The 24,529-nt window shown below is 34.3% G+C and overlaps 2 protein-coding genes and 5 non-coding genes across 8 annotated transcripts; 1 reads left to right on the plus strand and 6 right to left on the minus strand.

The window, feature by feature from the left end:
* The first annotated feature begins 1,920 nt into the window (after positions 1-1,920).
* On the plus strand, positions 1,921-3,981 carry LOC106430045 (rRNA-processing protein FYV7). Of its 2 annotated transcripts, XR_007323377.1 has the most exons (3): positions 1,921-2,194; positions 2,425-2,936; positions 3,078-3,981. XR_007323377.1 is itself a non-coding variant. In XM_013870821.3 (2 exons), the coding sequence occupies exons 1-2, from the start codon at positions 2,035-2,037 to the stop codon at positions 2,850-2,852; spliced, it is 588 nt and encodes a 195-aa protein (XP_013726275.2). In that variant the 5' UTR covers positions 1,921-2,034; the 3' UTR covers positions 2,853-3,023. The 2 variants fall into 2 exon arrangements, 1 of the variants encoding a protein (XP_013726275.2); XM_013870821.3 differs by lacking the exon at positions 3,078-3,981 and having other exon boundaries at positions 2,425-3,023.
* Positions 3,982-5,158: 1,177 nt separating this feature from the next.
* Positions 5,159-10,496, minus strand: LOC106405574 (putative F-box/FBD/LRR-repeat protein At4g03220). Its single transcript, XM_013846099.3, has 3 exons — positions 8,867-10,496; positions 8,604-8,789; positions 5,159-8,528 (listed from the first exon to the last, which is right to left on the minus strand). Exons 1-3 carry the CDS (start codon positions 9,866-9,868, stop codon positions 8,232-8,234), a joined length of 1,485 nt encoding a protein of 494 aa, XP_013701553.2. The 5' UTR covers positions 9,869-10,496; the 3' UTR covers positions 5,159-8,231.
* A 10,868-nt stretch (positions 10,497-21,364) lies between these two features.
* On the minus strand, positions 21,365-21,476 carry LOC125589595. Its single transcript, XR_007325767.1, has one exon. It is a non-coding gene; the product is annotated as a small nucleolar RNA Z278 (small nucleolar RNA).
* Positions 21,477-21,645: 169 nt separating this feature from the next.
* LOC125589594 lies at positions 21,646-21,757 on the minus strand. Its single transcript, XR_007325765.1, has one exon. It is a non-coding gene; the product is annotated as a small nucleolar RNA Z278 (small nucleolar RNA).
* Positions 21,758-21,791: 34 nt separating this feature from the next.
* Positions 21,792-21,885, minus strand: LOC125589582. The gene has a single exon (XR_007325753.1). It is a non-coding gene; the product is annotated as a small nucleolar RNA Z223 (small nucleolar RNA).
* Positions 21,886-21,926: 41 nt separating this feature from the next.
* LOC125589652 lies at positions 21,927-22,017 on the minus strand. Its single transcript, XR_007325821.1, has one exon. It is a non-coding gene; the product is annotated as a small nucleolar RNA U36a (small nucleolar RNA).
* A 43-nt stretch (positions 22,018-22,060) lies between these two features.
* Positions 22,061-22,202, minus strand: LOC125589655. The gene has a single exon (XR_007325824.1). It is a non-coding gene; the product is annotated as a small nucleolar RNA snoR134 (small nucleolar RNA).
* Between the last annotated feature and the right edge of the window lie 2,327 nt (positions 22,203-24,529).

A 24,529-nucleotide genomic window follows, 5' to 3' on the forward strand; every position in this document is an offset into this window, starting at 1 on the left:
AGGCGTTCGGGTCTTCGGATCAGGTTTGGATCGTTTTCTCTCGGGTCCGGGGTTTTCGGGTCCTAAACATTTAGATCCAAATAGGTACTTGTAAATTTTTGGTTCGGGTTTGGGTCTATAATTAAAATACATTTAAATACCCATAATTTTCGGGTTCATATCATGTCCGGATTGGGTATTTAGGATATGAAAGGACATAAAATACTCAAACCCTATCAAATTTAATCGAAATTTGTCATATATATTTAAATTTTTTAAAAATAACTTAAAAATTTAATAATGTAAATAAAACATTTTTAACCTCTAAAGTTTATATTTAAACATATTACTTGAAAATGCTACAAAAATAATAACAAAAAAATATTTCAACTAGACAATAAAATAAAATATAGAAAATAGAATTAAAAAATAATAATTTTGGATATTCATGTTTTTAAGTTGGGAATGAATCGGTTCTTATCAGATCGGATTTATTCGGGTTGGTTCTTTTCGGATCCAGGTCTATTCAGGTCTTCGGTTTAGTTTTTTTTTTTGGATAGAAAATTTTTGGATCCAATAGGTACTTAATTATAAAATTTCAGGTCGGATAGTATGAGATCGGTTTCGGTTCGGGTTTTTCGGGTCCAGGTAAAATGCCCATGCCTAGGAAACATTCAAGATTTTCAGAAAATGTTTTTTTTTTCTCGACAGTTATGATTCTAATTTACCAAAAATCTGACCTCTAAAAGCATCAAACTCCACCTCTTTTTTTACCCCAATAATATCATCTAGAGGCAAAAGGCAAATTACTGCATCAACTGCTAAGAATGTGGAGAAGAAGCAGTAAGTCTGAAAGCAAGTCAGTTGTAGGCCAGACTCAAACTCATTTCTATTTTTGCCTCTAAAATAGAGATCGCTATTTTTTCCTCTATTTATAAAGTAAAAAATAGCATTTCTCTATATTTTGCTCTATATGTAGAGATCTTTATTTTAGAGAAATACATTGAAGTTAACTTATCTCTATTATAAAATTTCTCTATTTTTGAAGTAAGAATAGATGAAGGGAAGAGTGGGAATAGTGAATTCCTTATCATTCCTTCCAATGTACACCATTTACAAGAAATATTTGTTCCTTATCATTCCTTAATATTCTTTAAAATTTAAGGAATAATAGACTACAATTATTTCTTGAGAAATTCTCATAAATAGACCATTTTTAAGTTTTGGTCACAAAAATATACCACAAGGAGGAAAATGACCAAAATGTTTCATTTAATAGGTAAAAAGACACTAATACCCTAGATATATAAAAAACTAAAAAAAAATAAAAAATAAAAAAAATAACTTTTTTTATAGTTTTAGATTATATGTTTTCAAATTCTAACTTTTTTATAATTTTATTTTTGAAATTTTGTTTTTCGAAAATGTTTTTAAATTTTTTTTTCAAATTTTGGAAAATACTTTTTGAAACTATTTTTAAAATTTTTATTTTCAAATTTTTAATATTTATTTTTTATTTTATAAAATTTTAAACCTCAAACCTAAATCCCCACCTCTTGACTCTAAACCCTAAGGTTTGGATTAGTTAACCCTATGGGTATAAGTGTATATTTATCTTTTTAATGAAATATTTTGGTCATTTTGATTCTTAAAATCTATATTTGTGATAAAAACTTTTTTAGTGCTATCCTGATATTTCCTTTATTTCTTATCAAATTAAAAAATGAATAGATTTTCTTTTTATTTTATTCCTTTTCATTTATTTTCTTCATATTTTTTATATTCCTTTATGGTCAACGGTCTAGAGCCGAATACTTTGGAGAATGGAGATGGTGTAACATGGGATTAGCCCAATACGACAAATCCTAATTGTAAAATATTGTGGGGGCATTCCGTAATTATAAGTTAATAATGTAGCTCTCTCAAAAATAAAAAGAAACAAGGGTAGTGCTGTAATTATACTTAGATCCAAGTTCCCCCAATTCAGAAGACTCCAGACTCGCCGCAGGTTACAAATTAGGGTTCGTAATCTCTTTTGTGGAGAATCACGCGAAGATGAAGAACTTTCATCAAAGAGATGAACATGACACTGATACGAGGAAGAGCGAGACGAAGAGGAACAAGAACATGAAGAGGTTGGGAGGCGGTGGTCTTTCACTCCAAACTTTTGCTAACTTGAAGTCGAAGAACAGTCACTACAACCCTGCTGTCATCAGTAAGAGATCTTTTTTTATTTTATCATAATCTTGTGATAGAGTTAGCTGCTTTGAGGATTAGGAGGAACGTTAGCTTTAGAATGATGATATGATGGCTATGTTTGTGATGTTAAGCATTAGAAGATAACTGTTTGGAAAGAAAAAGAAAAAAAATAAGATAACTGTTTGGAGTTCCTCAGACTAGGCTTGAAGTAATGTTTATTACTTGCGCTAACTTTTCTCTTTTCAGAAAAGCAAAAAGAATTCTACAAGAATGCCAAGCATGTGAGCAAGTTTAGGAAGTCGCTGAAGCAGCAGAACTCTCATGAAAAGGATGAGATGAAGATGCAGAGCTTTCATGAAGAGGATGAGACTGGAGAGAGTAGTAGTAAGGTGGCTAATAAGGGTAAATCTCACAAGAGAATCGGTGTAGAGGAGGTGTACAAGCAGACACGAGAAGAGATGGAAAAAGCGAGGAGGGAGAGGGAGGAGGCATTTCAGGCCAAGAAACAAGCCAAAGAAGAGGCCGAGTCCCGGAGGAAAGCAGCAAAAGGGAAAATGATGAGGAAGACTCGACATGGTCAGCCTGTAATGAAATACAGAATAGAGCATCTTCTTGAATCTATCAAGAAGTCTGCTGAAAACGATGGAAAGAACCACATGACCAGCTCATGTTGATACACTGTAATCCTTGCTTTTTTATGTCCTTCTTGCCAAAGACATTACTACTGCTTCAAATTTTGCTTCTTGTGTTGGTTTGAGGTAAACTTTTGTAGTTTTTGGATAGTCTTTGCAAGTATCAGCACATTGGTGTTTGCTTACTGTTTATCTCAATGATTTTAGCTGCTTCTTTGGATTCCAAACTTTAACTCACAGACATGCTGTGAAATGCTTCTATCGCAGATGTGATTCTAACATCTTAGTGAAAACAATATGAAGAGGAAGAACATATGGAAGATGAATCTCCAGTAGGGCAGTGCTCCCCAATGGGCAATTCCTTATCTCAAGCTTCTTTTAATTCTCACAGCCTGACAACGAGTGATGAAGCATCAAATCACTGTCCCAAGCAGATGCTATTGATAGCATACCAAGCTTCTTGGCATGTATCCCAATGTATTCAAAGGCCTTGTCAGTTGAAGATCCTTGCATCTCTGAACTATGGCTTTGAATCCTTCATCAAGTGGCTGCTGTGTTAATGGCTCCATCACACTGAAGTGGTAACTAAAGCTGCTTTTGTAAACTGGACACTAAAGTAGATAACAGATTCAAGATTTGGACAGCTTTCAGACACAGAGACCAGACCTTGTTCCCTCAGAGCGAGCTATATTTGTTTCATCAACTATCTGCTCCAGATGGAAACACCCTTAATTTCGCAGTTCCTTTTTTTTTCTCGCAGTTCCTTACACAACACGAGGCAATAACTTTGAGACCTTTGTCCTCTATTAAGTCCATTACCTGAGAGACGTCTTATTTAGTAGTATGAAACCAACATAGCGTCGAAACGTGGAACAATCAAATGCATGGTACACAACCATAGCTTCTGCAGTTTCGAGCATTGACTAAGAAGCTCGACAAGATCAAGCATTTGGACAGTAGCATAGCTCAAGTTCAACGATGTAAGACCAGGACAAAGAGAGTAAAGAAGTGGAATATAGTCAGGGAGGACATCCCAAAGACCAGATACGCTATTAAGTTGTTTCAATAGATGATAGTGACAAAGGGATTAAACTTTACAAATTTACCCACACGGTTTTTTATTTTATTTTGTCATCCTTACCAACACATTCATCTTCATTTATTTGGTGTATCTCGTATTGGTATTACTTTATTTTTAACAAACTAAAATTGAAACGGAGTAACATATCTTTAACATGTGGTTAAATTTTTAATAATTTTTTCAATATAAATGAATTAATATATTTCTTCTGTCTCATATTTACTTAATATTATGCATGATTAATGACATAACCTGTAAAAATTAATAGTCATAAAATATCAATCGTAACTCGTTCCACTATATTGTAAAATAATATAAATATTAGTTAACTTTTAATATTTTATTTTATCACGTAAAAGTATATATACCAAATTTTATATCTAAATTTTTAAAAGTTATATTTTAGAAATAAAAATGATTTAATATTTTTCAAATTGAAAATTGTAAAGTCTAGGAATTTTTGTTATTTTGTGTGTATATATACTTTAATCTACATTAATATTTGTACTTTAACTATATTATCTCTTATATATTAAAATAGAAGCATTACAACATTTTAGCTATGACACTAGAAAAATGGCATATTTCAACATGAACTTTGTCCTTCATATCTATTCTTTTTCGAACTTTGTAGTAGTGCATATTTCATACTTAACTAAGCAAAAATTTAAATATACTACATGAGCTTTAATGTATCGTGCCTTTTCATTTCCGAAGTTTTAGTAGTATATATTCTATACCGAACTAAACAAAAATTCAAAAATACTACATAAACTCTTAAATTTTTGCTTCTATATATATTGACCGTCAAAGGTGTTCGTCATCTGTTAATTTATCAAAACAACGTCATTTTGGATAACATCTATAAACCAAAATAACTTTCTTTTATAAATCGTGTAAACATTAACTTATACTCCCTCTGTTCCTGAAAGTAGGATTTTCTAGATTTATTTTTTGTTTCAAAATAATAGATTTTCAAAATTTTAAGGTACTTTTAGTAGTTAATGTTGGAAAGTTGTATACTTTTAAGAAACATTAATTGAAAATATCTGAATTGATTGAATACTATTGGTTGATATTTATTGGAAAATGTATAGTAAAATAAATAATACATTCAATTGTAAAAAGTTAATTGTTTTCTTAATATGTGTGAATACTCTAGAAAATTTTTCTTTTAGGAACAGAGGGAGTATATACTTTTTAGTTTAATCAAATAAATGTTATCAAATTTTTATTGTTTTAGTTTTATCAAATAAATCTATGATTACTTATGTTAATAAATTTACCTTTAAAACTTATTATTTTATAAGTTTAAATTATTTATTACTAATTCATATATTTACTTTATACTTGTCCACCAGTGTGAGAGTTTGAATTTCCCAAAAAACAAATTTTAACTTTACAGAATTTATCCAAGATAACGCGTTTTGATAAATTAATGGATGACTAACACCTTTGACGGTCAATATATATAAGCACGATTTTGAGAGTTCATGTAGTATTTTTAATTTTTAATTTTAAAGAATTCGTCCAAAACAATGTCGTTTTGATAAACTAGCGGATGACTAACACCTTTGACGATCAATATATATATAGAAGCACAATTCTAAGAGTTCATGTAGTATTTTTGAATTTTTTTTTAGTTCGGTATGGAATATGCACTATTAAAAGTTCGGTAATGAAAATGCATGATGCATTAATGTTCATGTAGTATATTTAAATTTTTATTTAGTTCAGTATGGAGTACGCACTATTACAAAGTTCGAAAAGGAATAGGCACAACGGGTAAAGTTCATGTTGAAATAAGCCATTTTTTCCGTGTTATCACTAGAACTCTTAAAGTCTCTACAGAATTATGTTGGTCCACTAAACATATATTATATACTTTTCATTAAACTAACCATGAAATTAATTCACAAACCACAATTATTATTTTTCTTCTTTCCTTAAATATAATCTACGAAATTACCAAAAGTGAATAATATATATATATATATATATATGATAACTAATGATTTTAATAATAAAGATTTGATAACAATTTACATATCTTCCATTATTTTAATGTTATATTATTAAAATAAATTAAACAATAATATTAATCATATAATAGAAAATAGATTTTTTTTGTATATCTTATATTTTAAATTTTCAGAATATGCGAAATATATTATGTTTGCGTGCAAACCAATAGTTACTATTTAACTGAAAGTTACACATCAAATTCGAACACATATAATATACCAATGAAGTGAGTCCCACTCTTTTTGACCTCTTGTTTTATAACCTTTTTCACATTTGGTGGCATTTTTATTAAAAGAAGCAAAGGTTTTCTTTTCTTTTACAGAAACAGACCCTAGTATAATAGAATCCAATAGTGATTTTTTTTAAAAAAAAAAGCCCCCGTCCTTAATCATCTTTTGTTTGAGTCCGAAGAAGTCCAGCTCTGATATGTTGGTAAGAAAAGGGTCGATACCCTAGGTCATGCTTCTTCTTTTTCGTTCATGTCAATTCAGAAAAAAACAAAAAAAAATCTTTTCATAAGGCGGCATAGGTGTAGCGGGACACCGGTGTTGTTTGTAGTCTCCGACTTTACGAATCATAATGGTGGGGTCAGATCCAAGCCTTCTGCAGTGTCTCTTCTGTAGATCCACGGCGGTTCGGGTTTATTCGAACTTGTAGCGTGGTGGTGGAGGTTAATCGGTTATGAGACGCGACGTAGGTGGTATAAAGGCGGCTTTCAACTCAGCGAGGAAAAGAGTACTTAATTTTCGTATATGGTATATTAAAATAAATAAATTAAACAATCATATTAACCATTAACTGTCAAGCCGGCAGATTCACATCGAATCCCGAACTGGGTAAACAATCTTGTGCGTCTTGTTATGCTTTATTTCGTCTTATACACACGAGAGATCGAGAGAGGTGTGAGATCGAGAGTGAGATTAAGCGGGAAGACAAAGTAGATCAAAGATCGAGATTGGGGTTTTGATTCCTAAGAAATTATAAAAAGGTTGATCAACTCTTCATTTTGTTTAACTGATTCGAAGAAATGTTGAGGCATTCGATTTTTATTTGTTTTTGCATTCTTTGTTGTTATTGGAATACATGGTTGTCTTCCTGCGCGGCCGCCGCAGCCTTTTGTAGCATGAAATGCAAAAATGATAAGGAGAACAATAGTAGACTCATAATTTTCCTCTCGTCAAGGTTTCTTAGATTATTACTAGGTTGGCTTCTTGATCCCGCTGCAGAAAAAAAAATAGAGTTGGGCACTCCTATTAGGTTGTGTTGTGTCGCATTGCAAGAACCACTGGTAATCCTATCTCTGTCCAACTGAGCCATTCTTTAAAAGACCAAATTCGTATAGACTGTTTATAACGATCAGCTATCCAACTTTATATAAAACAAACAATAACACTATCATCTTCCAAAATAAAATATAATTTTTGTTACAAATCTTCTTTCAACACATAGGATTGAAACTGGAATGGTCAAATAATTTACAACACGCCATTGGTGGCTGATCCCTGATTTTTGGCCTTAACTGTTGTTGTAAGAATAGATGCCACACAAAAGCTTAAACTTCTTCATCTTCGGTAAGCCTTCTTCTGTCACTTGTTCATAAAAAAATAACACTATCCTTGAAAAGACCGGAAGCTGTGTTAGCGATTAGATTGGAAGATGCGTTGTAATATCATTCTAGTTGTCGCTCGTGGACTTCTATATCTGCATCAAGACTCTAGACTAAGGATCATCCTCAGGGATCTAAAAAAGCGAGCAACATTTTGTTAGATGAGGATATGAATCCAAAGATTTCTTACTTTGGCTTGGCTAGAATATTTGGAGGCAATGAAACTTCATCCAATACGAACCGAGTTGTACCTGTGGGATAAGTTCTTAACATTTTAATTTTCCTTAACCATCCCCATTCCTTATTTTAAAACTACAACACTATGGTTTATTTTTTTATTGAAGTGGGTGCATGTCTCCAGAGGGTCTTTCTTATTCAAATCAGATGTCTTTAGTTTCAGTGTGGTTGTGATTGAAACTGTTACTGTCAAGAACTATAAACCTTAGGCTCTGTGAGGATTTGAGACTTTTAGACATGTTTATTATGCACATTACTTGTTTACAAAACTTGATTGATAAACACATGTATATAAATTTGCAGGCATTGGATCTCTGGAAAGTGGTAAAAGGGATCGAGTTACTTGATCAAGCTCTACAATAAACATGCGAAACAGAATAGTTCTTGAAGCATATAAGTTTTCAACAGAAAGAAAACTGTAATAGCTATTCAACCTGAGTCCTGAAACAGAGAGATTTATGAATAAAAACTTTCAATGGAATGAGATTTTGGCTTTGGAAGATGCCTTTGAGAATCCCATTAACTGTGACCTTATCATCTGTCTCCGGAGATTGTCTCTACAGAGGAAACTTGATCTCAGAGTCATCTTGATCAAAGCCTTTCCATGTCTCAGCAGAAAGATAGCAAGGCTCATCTCATTCTCACACTCTAAGAATCCATGAATCTCCACAAACTCCAAATTTTTCAAGAAAGATTCCACTTCATAGGTTTGAGATTCCCAGTATTGAATCTCTGAGTTAGACATATCCCACAAGTCATTATTCCATTGCTGTCAAAACATGAGAAGACAAATTCAGTTTAAAAATCTGGGAAGAAGAAAGCATTGGTTCTCTTTATTACTTACCCTTCTTTCACTCGTTTGATCATTAATGATTTTGAGAAGAAGTATGTTAAGCATCGGACAGCTCTTGAACAGACATGACAATGCTTGAACATTGTGTCGGTCGAAACGTGTTTGCAGTTCCAAGAATCTCATGTTGTGAAACGGTGGAAGATGATTCTTTACTAATCCTTTCTTGCTTGACAAAATCTGTCACAACATTAATAAGACAGTGTTAACCAAAAAAAAATAACGTCAGAAGAAGATGTATTGTAAGTTGTATAAACCTCCACAGATTGGTTTCCAAGTTGTAGTTTATAGGAATGAGAGAGTTCAGACAAGAGAGTAAGTAATCTCTGTTTCTGAGAATTGATATCTTGATGAAGCAAAAGCACTCCAACGAAAGCTTTTCTCAGACAAATTAACTTGTCCAAGAAATAAACAGTTGTTGTGACTGCGTTTGAGTTCCATAGGAACGTTTTGAGATTCGGCGTGTTAATCTTCACAACGCTCTCTTCTGAGTATGAATGAAAGCAACTCACTACCTTAAGTCTGTGAAGGTTATTACCAGAAACCTCTAAGCTATCAAGCTGTAAAGAGTTCTTTAAACTAAACTCTTGGAGAAGACGGCAACAAACCCTAAGTTCCTTGAGTCCGAAGCAATTTTCTAGGGCTAATTTCTCTAAAAGAGGAAAGTTTGGATCTGTGAAGAAATCTGAGAGATATGGTTGGTTGTATAGAATCACAAGAGATAAAGAGAGTGAAGTAAGCTTTTGAAAACCTCCAAAGATTGATGATGAAGGAGGTAATCTAAAACCAGGATAGGCTGACTTGAGCTTTAAGGCTCTTAACTTCTGAGATGTAACAATCCAACGAGGGAAGTTGAAGTAGTCTTTGGTAGTGACTTCAACGTCAAGATCTTGAACCTGATGAGTAACAGCTAAACGGATCAAGGAGTTGAGACTTGTGAATGTGATTGGAGTACGAAAACGAAGTGATCTGAGATTGTTGGCGTCGCGGTGATGGCGAAGAGAAAGCAGTTGGTAAATGGAGTTTGAAGAGAAAGATGGTGGTTTAGGGTTTTCATTAATGGAAGTGAAATCAAGATCAGGCAATGAGAGAAAGAGAGATCTCCATCGTTTCGAGAGTGAGCTGGTTATAGCTGCACATTGTAGAGGAAGTAAGAGGAGAATCTGATGAAGAAGAGAGTCAGGGAGGTGGCTGATCCTATCTACTTTGATAATCTCTTCTCTTTTCTTCTTCTTTCGCTTCACAGATCTTATCTCCATTTGTCAAAACCCAATAACCCTAATCAAGCTTTTTTTTTTGCTTTTTGTTTTCTTCTAGCCCGAGATTAGGGTTTGAAACATTCAAAACAAACCCTAAAAGTCATAACGATAAGTGCGTTGAGAGTTTGTTTCCACAACTTTCGCATTTTCTGTTTAAAAAAGATTTAAAAATTCAACAGATAATTGATTAAATTTATACATAAACAGAATCATCAATCATGTCCTCTTTTGAACACAATAACTTCTTGACCAAGTCAAACAAGAGAATAAACTACAAAAAGCGATGGTGTTGACACTGAACAAGAGGACTAACGTAGCATCAAAGCGATAATCATAAATCATATGATTAGCTGGAACCCGAATTAAGGTGATGATTCTGGTGAAGGCTTAGCTCAGACACAGTTGGCTCATCCCACCAGAATCTCTGGTATCCATTACACTTAAGCCAGTTGTTGTCAGAACCTCATCACAAGCATCAATCTTGAAATCTTTGTGAAAAGCAGTGAAAGTAGCGTTACTCCAATTGGTTTTTACAAGACACAATCCGAGTCTCAGACATCACGATTTTTTTAGTTTCAAACATGTACAAGTCCATTGTAAAAGCCCAAGAAATTTCAAAATAAAAGCTAATGGTATTAGGATTAGAAAAATTACAATTAAAAAAAAAATGTATAGAGTTTTGAAGAATTGTTTTTATAATTAAAATTATACAATTATAAAAATAAAATAAAATAATATTTCAAAAATTGTGAAATATTATTAGATTTATATTTCTACTCTTATAGTATTTATTGTTATATTTATTGATGATCTATGAGTTATTATCATATTTTCAAAAACTTATCAAAATTACAAATCAACATTAAAAGTAAATGTACATGTCATAATTAACTCCAAACCATGTCATCATTACTAGTATGCCATATCATCATTTTTCTTTCAAAATAATATGGTGATGACACATGTCAAATCCATTCACAAATAATGTATACGAGATGAGATGCGTCACTTCAATGCCTAGTTCCTCTTTTGGATATATCTATTCTTCTTCTCCAAATGCGGGTTATAAGCAGACTTTTAGCACGAAGTTAACTTGGCAGCTCTCTACTGCCTTAGTCCCGCTTGCTCAACCTCTTGGACAAGCAAATCAGGAACGGGATCACTTCAATTCAATGTACTATGGGTAATTGCTATGAAAAAGCAAGGAAGTGTTATTTGGAAGTCGATGAAGCAATCTCCACTTCTTCCAAACGATTTTCGAGTTGGAAAGTTTCTCTAGTGATTTCCATTGTTAAAAAAGGTATTTCGGATGAATAAATTTAACATTCATTCAAAAAACTAAATATGAAAAACATCTCTCTAATTGTGATTCATTCTTTACAGCTTCATTCATTGCCAACCAGTTCAGTGAAGATTCTACACAACACCTAAGTACCACCTCCAAAATTAGTATTAGTTTCAGGCACTCGACAACAGGGAATCCGATTGTAAGGCTGTTGTAAAGAATCACTCTGGCAACACAGATTCAATATAGTTGTGGAGTATAAAGTTTCGTCTGAACAACACATCGGTTTGGTTGCTTTTCACCGTACATTTCCAAATGGAGAATCCCAAAGCTATACACATCACCATGTATTGGAAAAAGAAACAAAGAAAACTCGAGTAAAATAAAGAAAAGTAGAGACGGGATGAGTGTCAATTGACACTAATGGGGTATTAATCGTCACTCTGGATGGGCGGATATCGACCGACACTTGGTAATTTACAACACATATTTCTTTTCAATAAAAGAAAACTTACTAGTGGGTTGTCTTCCACCAAGTGCTTGTTTACAGTCATTAGCTCGACTTTGGAGACTAGACTTAGTCCAAATGAGACTGAGAACTTACTCAAAATCAAGTCCCAATGTCCAATATCTCCATCTTCAGCACACTGCTCATGAAACTCTTCATAGAATCTTATCCTTTGTCTATCATCTCAAAAGTGAAGCTTGTTCGAACCTTTGCAAATGGCTGTGAGAAACCTCATCTGTGCACATACTCAGTAACACCCTCTAAGAAGCTCTAAGGAATCAGTGTCAAGTGAGGATCGTTCTTGATTCTTTTGCTCTTTATCGTTCTCTTCTTTCTCTTTCCCCCAGATTTATGTAATTGTGTCTCAATGTTTACATCCAGGACTTTTTGACATTGTTTTTATCACTCATGTCTTTTTTTTTTTGCGGGTGTGTGTTCATTGGAGATGGTTTCTTCTGAATGATGACTAGGGTTTTCGTTCCAACAAGCTAGGCTTTGTATCCGTTGATATGTTTTATTTGAATTTCCCTCTTCCGAGCTCAATAACGGTTTTTTTGGCCTTTTACTTTTTTTTTCTTTTTCTAATTTGTCCTTTTTTATAAGTTTCTGAATTTTATACCAAAAAAAACAAAAAATATATGAAGGCCTTTAATAAATGTATCTAAAAGAGAAAAAAAAAATATCATTAAGATAATATGGCAATTTCAAAATTGGCAGTATCCAATAGAATTGTTTAGTTTCTCACAAGAATCATTGAGGATATGGTCATACTAACAAATAGCCCATTTATTTTCTGAATAGAATCACTGAGAATATGAGCTTAATAATTGATAACCCATTTAGTTTCCTTAATAACCGATTTAGGTTCCTTAATAACCCATTTAAAACTCACTGATGATTATGTCACCGGTGCAAAAAAAAAAACTGAAAGTATGTGGCAATGTGGAAACAAAGGCAGTGTGAAAACTAATTTATATTGCCATACATCCTCAACATTTATTTTCACTACCTCTTTCATTTTCTTACTTCCCTCTTTTTACCTTATCCTATTACCCTTTTTTTTTCTTTAACACCTCACTCCTTACAGACTCCACACACTCTTCCTTTTCTTTTAAATATTTTCTAAAGAGGTCACGGACCATGTTGTCACTCCATTATCTTAATAAACGCGGATCTCACTCTCTTAAACTCAAGAGATTAAACTCTAACTACCAGCGGATCCCACGCCCAAACTACTTTTCTCCCTCTCACACGTGTCCATTATTCCCTCTTCCCAACCACATTCGTTCTTCTTCATCCTGATTAGCTCCGTTTGGTGATTTTGAAGCTTATTTTGAGTTAATTTAGTAGCATTTTCATGAAATTTTGGGTTGCATAACACACTCGTGGTCGGTTAAAAGGGCTAAATCGATAAAAAGAAAAAAAATCTAGGTACTACTGGACTACTAGTACTACTAAAGCAAAACGAATATTACTAAGATTACTGGTACAATTATGTACCAAAGTTCTTGAACAACTTGGATTCTTTAAATTGTTAACTAATCATAATTCTATTTCTCAGGGAAATCTATGGCCAATACTATAACAATCATATGTTTTGACTAAGGGAGAAGTTACATCAAGGATGGGGCTTATATAAGATAGATCTCAGAAGAAGATGAAATTCACACTCTAGTGATGAAGACATATGTGGAGGAGTTTACATATTTAGGATTGGTTGAGCGTACATTCAGAAAGATTAAGGTAGATGGGATGTTAAGGATTACGTTCCAATGGTTTTGTATGCGAACAAGTCATCGTATATTTTTGGTGATGAAGACATTTGGGTTATCTAATGCAAGTGAATAATGAGAACCGTAGAAGTGTTCTACCTGTGGAGATCAACAATGACATAAATGATACATATGGTGGTCTGCCACTTTCAGGAGAGGATGGTAGAACTGATAGCTACGTTGGTCTTTCTGATAGAGAGGGTATTGATAAATATGCAACCGAGGAAAATGCAATTGTTGAGAATAAGATGGATGGTGTTATCATGCTCTACATAGACAAACAACATGAAGAATTTGAGATGAATGAGAATCTTGAGCATGAGTAGTAAATCATAACTTAGACCGGTAGTTGAAGCCATAAAACCGGAAGCTGAAGCCGCAAGACCGGGAGTTGAAGCCACCACAGTAGTAAATCAAGGATGGATGATGGTATAAAGTTTGTTAAGGGTCAATAATTTAGAACTAAGACAGCCCTTGCAAGTTCTAGTTCAGAGGGGTTCACCTAAGAATTGTTTTGAGTATGAAACAGTTAAGTCGGATATTGTAAGATATGTGGCAAAATGTCAAGGAGACAAATAAGGTAGTAAGTGATTCGCGAGTATCAAATCTTAAGAATTCAAATCGTTGGATGGTTAGATTTACATCAAGTTGCATATATGCTTAGTTGTAACTACAAGTACCCTCAGAAATAGAAGAAAAAGGCACATCACAAGTTGTAGCATCTGTTTTGGGTGAAGAATATTCCGATAGATATGTGATATCATTCAAATTACCCTAAGGAGTAACTTTTACTCTCTCAAATAAGTGGTTCAGTTGTAGTACTTAGGGATCGAATCCACAAGGAGCTAGGACACACAATAGATCCTAATCAGATGTGATTAAGCTAGGTAAAATATTTAAAACAGTAAATAAGCAAGAAAAGCAAACAAGGCAGTTGATTGGTTTGAGGTTTGTAAATAATTAAATGAAAGCGCTAGATCTAAGGTTTCTATTCAGGTGATCAGGATTATAGAGGTATAGAATACTTAGGTTGTCAATCCTAGAACTCGACTTCTTATGTAAAGATATCCAGCTTTCGCATGCGAGTCTTATGTTTTGACTAAGTCCAATATCTCAGCTTTCGCTTGTTGATACGGATCTAACGTCGATCGATGCTATGAGATTAACGTCGATCGATGTTTCCTTAGGCAGGCCTTAGCGAGTTGATCGATAGGTTCACTAGTGTTGTCTAAATCAGCTGTCGCTTGTTTCTAAACAATCCTAGCTCAAGGGAATTAATTCTGGTGCAGAACCTACCGACGTAGTTGTCCACAAGACAAAGTTCAAGGTTCTAGTTAGCTACTCTTGAACACAAGCATTAATAACAATTCCTTGAATGATATTTATCACTTTAGCAATTATATATTTTGGGCTAATCACTCATAACCTATTTGAACCCTTAATCTACCATGCGAATTACTCAGACATAGCAAAGTAAATCATAAACATAAACTGAATAAAATGCATAAATAGAATATAGTTAGAAATATTGGAGTTCCAATACAAATCTCTGAATGAGTCTTGGTTCTTCTCTCCAAACTGCTAAAAACTCTAAGAATTATTTGCTGTGAAAAGTAGAAAATATGAAAGCGTGTGTTGCCTAGAACAATGACAGAGCACATAAATATTATGTTAAAAGTCAGTCAGGGGTATTTCTGTAAATGTGTTGTGACTGGGGATTTAAGTCGGCTGGAAACCTAGCCGGGTCTTGCACGCTTCGCTGTCTATCGACGGCACAGGATGTGCGTGGATCGATGTTTGTCTCTGATTGTCGACCTTTGGACTTGTTTGATGGTCAGCTATGAACTTCCTCTCATTTTATCTCCAAAATGCACTCAAATCATCACTCTTCTCCAAAAAAATTTTGAACCTGTAAATATGCTAAAAAGACTCCAAAACAGAATAAATAGTTCCTAAAACACTAATATACCATGGCTAAAAATGGGTAAAATTCATGGTATATCAATATGACACACCAACTCCAAAAGACCTGATCACTATTGTTACCCACAAGATTGGTGTTGATGTATCATATTCCACAACATGGAGAGGAAAAAGGCGAGCTGCTAACGAAGTGCGAGGTTCTCTAGAAGAGACTTTTTCTATGATATACTCTTATATGTACATGCTCCAGTAGAAGAATCATGGCACAATAAGTTATGTTGAAGTGGATGCGGCCCAAAGATTTAAGTATCTATTTTCACATTGGGGGCTTCCATAGAAGGGTTTGCAGTGATGAGGAAAGTTATCATTGTGGATGGAACACATCTTAAGCATGTTTATGGTGGATTTCTACTTGTTGCGACAGCTCACGATCCTAATCATCACCATAAATCTATTGCATTTAGGGTAGTTAATGGTTAGAAAGATGATAGCTAAATGTGGTTTATGAATATATAAGTTGAAGTCAATGATATTAGACGAACCCGTGTTTGTATTTCTTTCGGATATAACAGTAAGCTTGATTAAGTCATTGTGTGAGGTGTTCCCAATGGCCAAACATGGGTATTGTATCTGGCATTAGTCTCATAATGCCAAACGACATGTTGTCAACCACACATATACTTGTGCGAGTAAGTTTAGAGATTGTGAACATACGTATACATTGGCTGAGTTTAAGGATCTTCACGGTGCTTTTCCAGAAAGTCAATTGATATACTATGGAATTTACAAATTTTTATTCATAGTATAAGTCATTTTTAGAGTCATTATGTTATGTTTGGAGTCTATTTAGGGTCTTTTCAGTTCCATGCATGTTTTGGAGCAATGTTGAGATTATGGATGAGGAAACCTTAGCTGCTCAAAAAATCAGAAGTCATAGTCAAGATTCAGAAGAAATGTTGATCGCCACTCATCCTTGGTGTCGCTCAACACCTGAGCGAGTAGATCGGTACGACTTGATTCCAGCCGATTCAAGACCAGAAGTTCCAGATATTAACATAATGCCCTTGGCCAACTTTATACCTAGTATTTATAATGTTTGTCATTGTTTAAGCAAAACACCACCTTACACATCTTTACCACACCATATTTCTTAGGGCTTTTATTTAGTATCTTTTGGAGAGAAGATCAAGAACTCCTTCAGAGATATTGTATTGGAACTCCAGTATTTCTACCTTGTTCTATTATGCAATTTATTTAGTCATTGTTTATGCATTGCTTAACTATGTCTGAGTAATCATCTTGTTAGACTTAGGGTTTATTAGGGTTTTGATGGGTTATTGATAACATAAAACTGCTAGGGTGATATAATTAGGATCCTTCAACAGATTTAATCTTACTGTTTGTGTTCTAAAGTAGCTAAATAGAACCCTGAACCTATAATTATAGAAAACTACGAAATTAAGTTCTTTACCTGATAATAATTCTGTTGAGCTAGATTGTTAGGCGCATGCGAGAGCTATTCTGATCATCTATTGAACATATTGATTATGACGTTGACGCTTGGCTAAGGAAGTGTTGATCGACAATAGTATCGATCAACACTCATTCCTTGTTCGCATACGAGAGCTGGAACATAGAACTTAGTCATCTGATTAGACTTGCAGCGAGAGCTGAATATCTTATTATTGCATTCAAGCTCTAGGACGGTTCATCACACACTCTTGGCATCTATAATTGATAATTCTGATTGCATGAAATCCTAAGTTTAGATTTCATCTCATATACTCCATCCGTTCCACAAATATAGACTGTTTAGTATTTTCACACATATTAAGAAAACATATTAAACTGCCATAATAAATGTACCATTTTCTGTAATTTTATGTTTTCAATAACTTTTAACCAATAGAAATTCAATAAAGTCAATTAATTTTTTTCATAGAAAACACAAAAAACAATTTCTAAAAGTTTTATCATTAAGGAACGGAGGGAGTATCTTACAATAACTATTCACTTGTTTTCTGCTTTATTTATTGCTTTAATAATTTTTGTCTAGCTTAATCTTGATTTCTATAGTATATTGTGTGCCCATGCTCCATGTGGATTCGATCCCGAAATACTACAATCTGATCTCTTATTTGAGAGAAAAAGTTGCTCGAGGGTAATTTGATTGATATCATCAATTCTGCAGTGGCGTATCTGGAGAAAGGTGTTGAAGTGCAAAAATGGGCAAGATGTTACTTTGAAGGAGACATATACAATATTGACACAGCCAATGAAACATAATCTATTAATAGTGTTCTTAGGAAAGCGAGAAAATACTACTTGCTAATGATTAATGTTATCATTCAGAAAATAGTTGAATGCTTTAACAAACATATGAAGAAGTCAACTGAAATACCATTCACACAAAAGCTTGTGCCTATAGTGGAAAAGGATTTGTCAAAAAGATGTTTGGTAGGAGGGCATTTAGATGTTACTGAGATAGACATCTTTCATCTTGAGTACAATGTCAATGGTAGTGATTGAAAGTTTTATACGGTTGATTTGGCTATAAAAACTTGCAGCTGCAGGTGCTTTTATATAGGCAAAATCCCATGTGTTCATGTAGTAGCTGCTGTCAAGTTCTTGAACGTAGAAAGAGACCTCCATCTACAAGAGTTTTGTACAAAAGACTTTTTGGTGGAATTTTAGGCATTGGCGTATTGTCGGACAATCTATAATGTTCCTCGTATGTTTGAATGGGCTATACCATATGAAGTTAGAGCACTTAAATTGTATCCTCCAGTATTTGAAACAAAGAAAGGACCCACACAAAAAAATGTTTCCATGATTCAGAGAATCTCGTGGATGAGGAAGAGGAAGGGGGCAGGTACGGGCGGGCGTTCGGATATCCATTCGGGTTTGCTTAGGGTCTATTCGGGTTTCAAGTTTTTGGGATTAAAGATTTCATCCCCATTCGGGTATTTATAAATTTTGGATCGGATCTTTGCGGGTTCGATTTGGAAAATAGTTATGCCAGGACTGAGTAACTTATCTTGTGCTTCAAACTAGTAGGTAAACCCTGAACTACTAGAAACTATTTAGAGCTAATATGTGTAATATGAACTACTAGGAACTACTTAGAGCTAGCTTGCACTATTATTTATTTTGCATGTTTCTAAGAACCTTAATTTTCGTCTTATTATTCTTTTTAGCAGATGTATCACATATATTTTAAATTTATGTGTCTATATATGTGTTTATTTATCAAATTATACATAAAATACTTTGAATTTGTTCCATAGTTAATATATTGAAGATAAGGCCATAATGACGTGAATAACACAAAATATATATTTTCTGAATTTTCTTTCTACCAATGTGTCATATATTGTTTGAATACATTGGTTCTACTACTAAATTTGATTTTTTTTTACGTAGTATTACTAATAAGAGTAATAAGTGTTGAAATTTGCAACGTGATATTAGTCAATTCAATGGAACAGTCCCTTGCCTTGGCTCATGCGGACATCGATGATAGTGGAAAGGTTTTATTTGTTCCATGGGATAAAACTGACTTCAGGACTGGTGATACCCCATGGTGGTCTTAAATCTCTTTTGTGGTAAGAAGAAAGACTTAATCTTTTTGTGTAATAGTTGTTTGAATGTTCTTGTAATGTAAAAGTTGGGTTTGTAATCACACATTTCATGTTACTCTGAATTCATGCCTCTTATATGAGTATTAAAGTTCATTGAGTTCTTCTTCTGTTTAATTGACTTTATTTTTAGTCTTTCAGTGTATCACAAATGTTTGTTTGTACTTTGCGGAATAGACACTTTGAGTCAATATTTGTTATTGTGTTGTATAAACAAAATGCTCATATAACTGAGTGGTGATCTGGTAGAACCTCAGTCTTGGAAACTTACAACAGTACAAAACTAAGTTATTCCTTTTTTGCTATTATTTATTTTTATAATTCTTTTCCAACGGAAGAAAATTTAAAGAATTTAAAGGCTTCACATCTATGTTGCATTGAAACTTCGTCGAAGGTCCATTTCACGTTTTAGAAACGTTTCGGAATCGAAATCTCACAGAAACTCGCGGAAATTCATTGGAAACTTGTTTCTTAAAAATTTCAGTTTGGAAACTTAATGGAAACTTGCGTTTCTATTATGGAAACTCACGATTCTGTTTTGGAAACGTTTAAAAACTCTTTTTTAGAACAAATTATATAAAAAGTTAATAAATATAAGGATTAGTTTGTTATTTTTATACCGGTCATGTTTGATGAAGCTAATGAAAATGTGGTTGAAGATGATGTTATTGATCTTTGACTTACTGTTATGATTTTTCGTTTTAGTTAAGCTATTTAATATTTAAGTAATGAATTTTTGTTATTTTGAGTTTTTATATGATTTTGATGTTTAATGATGACTTGTTTTATTTTCGTATGATTAAATAGAATGACTATTTGTTTATTTGTATTCTAAGATATACTAAATATAATAAAAATAAATACAAATATTAATTAATTATATATATGTATATATATTGATAGACGTTTCTAAAACGTTTCCAAAATAAACAAAAGAAATCACGTTTCCACGTTTTTTTGAAACGTTATTGTTTCTGTGTATCTGTTTTCCATTTCCATGCAATCTAGCTTCACACATAATTGAGAAATAAGACTTAAAATTGTATGTGTTCATAAAAAAAAAAGCTTACAAAGAATCTTCAACATAGTGCAAGTAAATCTGGTCATGAATGGATCTTCATAGGACGACTCAGATGATGCAGTTAGGCGTAGATCTTCATAAGGCAGATAATATTGTCGGTTGTCAAATCGTCTATGTAATTTTTCTCATAAATGTAATGTCATAATAAATCAACGTTAAAAAAAAACTTACAATTGTACAAAAGTAAACAAATTCTAATCACGCGGTTGTGGGCTAGTGGTCTTGAGGGAGTAACAGCCCCAATACGGACCCGGCTTCGAAATTCCGTGTGGCTACTCGGACTAGCTTTAAATCACAAGAATACATGGAATGCCGTGGACTTCGTGGGACTAGTCGGTTGACTTCGGTCGTCGGATCACCACGGTTATCAAAAAAAAAAAGTAAACAAATTGGTTTGCATTACAGATGGTGACGCTTTTGTAAGATATCTCATTGAAACTAAGATCACTTTAACAATCAAGGTAAAAAGAATTTATTCTTTGATCAAATTATACATAAGGTATCCATACAAAAAGACATGACATTCAAATTTAATTTTAAAATAAAAAAAAACCTTAAAATTTTTCTGATTAGTTAAAAAAGCTTTTAACTTTTAGTCTTCACCATTATATCTCAAGTTCGTCGCAGGACGAGCAATTACCATTATAAACCTGCAGTGAAATTAATTACTAACATGCAAAAACAATTAGTTGGTTGTTCAACTAACTAAACACGAGACAAAGCTGATGTTTTGGGCGGTGGAAAGCATGGTTAACATGAAGCAAGTCAACGTAATCATCTAATCTCTAGCATTGCTCAACTGCTTTCAGTCTTCCATCATGGGTCCTTGGAAGATGTTTCTTTTGGTCGTAATATCTTGGCGGTGTCTACTACTGAAAGCGTCATTGTGGGTAGCAGGAGCCAATCTTATATCAATGGGGGCCGGTCTGGCTACGGCACATTATAGAGCAAGAAATGATATCCTGTGCAAATACCTCTGGTAGCTTAGCTAAAAGATCTCTTCCAACAGACTCAATATTTTCTTGAGCCTCTTTTCTCTCCTCTTTGTCAGGCCATCGTGCCTCAGGCAGGCTTACGTTACCTAGTAGTGTTCCACCTCTGTTTTTTTATTTTCTGTTCTCTTCATTGCTTTGTTGTTCACAAAGCCTGATCCTCTGGATTTTTTTTTGCAATAGAATCATTCAGTGTTAAAAAAAGAAGAAGACAAAGCTGATGTTAACACAGCTAATCACTGTGTTAGTGTATAATTAACCTCAGAATATGAATCAATAATCAATTAAAAAGAAAAAGCCTCAGTCAATCCATAAGCTTCACAGAAATTGCAGTTTCTGCCAAGGGGTTCTCCCTGAAAACAGGGTCTCAGCTCCACTGCACCTCACAAAATTGGATTTCCTCATCGGCGGCAACTTTTATCAAACTAATCAGCAACCACAAAGATAATTAACATCTAAATACAGAGACAAAGCCAATGTCTGAGTTACTCAGACTACGAGCATATTGGTTATTGCTAGTGTATAGCTGAGCTCAGAATACGAGTAAAATAACCATTAAAACAGACTAGGAAGACAGAGCCTCAGTTAATCCATAAACTTCATAGAAATTGCAATTTCTGCCAAGGGGTTCTCCCTGTAAACAGGGTCTCAGCTCCACTACACCTCGCAAATTTGGATTTCCTCATCAGCAATTAAAAAGAGAATAAATGCAATTTAAAAAAAAAAAAGGCTCAGAGTTTATATACAGCTTCTTCAATCAAGAATTATCTGAAGCAGAACTGGCGTAAAGCTGTTAGATTTAATCATCACTGCCAAATTCAACATTTACACACTAACAACGAAGAAACAAAAAGAACATTGGCTCATATTAAGAAATTCAACCATTGTTTTCCGAATATACTTCATTGATTAAAACCTCAGAAGCGCGGATAATTTTGTAATCATAGCCAAAAAATATCAGAACAGTAGACCATTAAAACGATCAAGAATACGAGATCTAGACATTGCTTTGACACAGTTAAGCCAGATAAGATTTGAGACAGAACTGCAACACGAATGGCATCAATCTAGCAGGAGCTTTGGGGCTTAATTCCTCAAATTATTATTTTCAGACTAGCCCGGGAGGCTCCTGCGAAACATTAATTTACCAACAACCCTACTAAAAAAATGAAGCCTGATTTACAAACTATCAATCGCGAAGTGGAGATGATCTGTTTAGGTTTCATGCGGCTGTTGTTATATAGAGAGCATGTGCGTTGGATTTGAAAACCCTAGCCGTTTAAAACACCGACTCCAAATTGTCGAAACTGACCCCACTAATCGACTTTCGCTTTTGTCCTTGTCGGTTTAATTAAATTTGGGCTTTAGAAGGAATCCTTAGACTATATGTACAATATTTCAAGAATTAACACTATTTTTTAAAAATTGAATTTATTAATTAATATGTAAAATGAAACAAATACATATATAAGACATTTATCTCTATTACAATAAAGTTGACAAGTCTCACTTCTCATCAATATTTTAAAAACCGGATCGGATACCAACTCGGCGTACTCACTGTAGGCCTGGGCATTTTACCCGTACCCGACAACCCGACCCGGAACCGACCCGAAACCGACCCGAAAAACCCGGTTCGGGTCGGGTACGGGTATAACCAAATTACCCTATTGGGTCTTACTGCTCAGGACCCGCGGGTATAGTACCCGACCCGAAAATTACCCTATACCCGATAGGGTTTTATTAGACCCGAAACCAACCCTACCTACTTCAAATATTCCCTTCTCCGATGTACCATTAACCTCTTACTTTCCAAAATCAGTTCCACTCCCCCATAAGCAATTGAATCGAAGAGTTTGTCGATTTATAAATTCCAAAGCCAAAATCAAACAATACAAACTGGAATCTCATCAGAATCAAGTTCCCCTAACCCTACCCACTTCTTCATCAGCAACAGCGTTGTCAACAAATCGAACTAGGGTAAGCCTCGAACTTTTGATTTGAATCTTGTTTATGTTTTTGGTTTAATCCAATTTTGATTACTGATTTGTCATTTGTGTTTATGGTTTTGTTTTAACCCGAGTTTGACATTCTTCTGTTCCTATGTTCTGTCTATACATCTTTGATCTTTCTTTGAAGCTTCTTTCTTGTTTAGAGTTTAATGTTGTCTTGTCTATAATGTAGATGGCGTCTTGTGATGATGGTTCAGAGTCAGAGTTAGATAAATCAGCAGATGAAGTTGAGACTCCAATCTCTCGCAAGAAAGCAAAACGTAAGAAACCAGAAGGCGCAAGTGGTTCAAGATCAGAAAAGAAGAGGACGTCAAAGGTATGGGAGCACTTCAGTAGAAAGAAAGAAGATAATGATAGAGCAATCTGCAACTACTGTGGGAAAGAGATGGCATGTGCAACAAAATCAGGAACAACAAGCTTGAAGAAACATGTGACTCTTGCGTGCAAGTCTTACCAAGCATGGCTCTCTGTGAACAAAGAAAATAATCAAGGAGCTTTAGATGTCGGAGAAGATGGTAACATGAGAGTGTGCAAAGTATCTGAATCTGTCTTCAGACAAGCGACGAATGAGATGATGGTTGTGGGAGAGTTGGCTTTATCTTGGGTTGAGAGCGTAGCTTGGAGGAATTTCTGCGAGAGAACTAAGCTGTACGTGCCTCATTCTAGAAGAACAGCAACCCGTGATATTGTTGAGACCTTTGTGAAAAAGAAAGAGGAAATGAAGAAGCTTCTTAACGAGAACAAGCAACGGCTGTCACTGACGACTGATATCTGGCTTGCTCCTCATACCGGTTCCAGTTATATGGTGATCACAGCTCATTTTATTGACAACTCATGGCAGTTGAGGAAGCTCATCATTGGATTCAAGAATGTGTATGATCACAAAGGATCAACAATATCTAAGGTACTTCTTGATTGCTTAGAGGAATGGGGTATCAAACGATTGTATGGCATAACCGTAGATAATGCCACAGCGAATGGTTCAGCATTGAGGAACTTTAAGGAAGCTTTTATTGAGAAAAATGGGGATGAGGCACTGGTTCTAGATGGAAAGTATCTGCATTTTAGGTGTGCTACTCACATTCTCAATCTGATTGTTAAAGAAGGTTTACTGGAGATAGAGAGCAGTGTCAACGCCATTCACAATGCCATTTATTTTGTGAGGTCTTCAACTCCGAGGCAGATTTCGTTTGAGCGACATGTAGAGTCACGAAGAATCCAGAGAGGGAGCTTACCGTTAGATGTGAAAACTAGGTGGAATTCTACCTATTTGATGTTAGAACAAGCAATGAAATTCAGGGTGGCTTTTGAGAAGATGGAAGCTGAGGACAAGCCTTACAACGACTACTTCAATGTGATTGTGGATGGAAAAAAACGAGTTGGGCCACCAACTAAAGATGATTGGGAAGCAGTGGATAGGTTAGTCCAGTTCTTAATCATTTTCTACAAA

This window comes from Brassica napus, chromosome A2 (assembly GCF_020379485.1).
Source record: "Brassica napus cultivar Da-Ae chromosome A2, Da-Ae, whole genome shotgun sequence".
NCBI lineage: Eukaryota > Viridiplantae > Streptophyta > Magnoliopsida > Brassicales > Brassicaceae > Brassica > Brassica napus.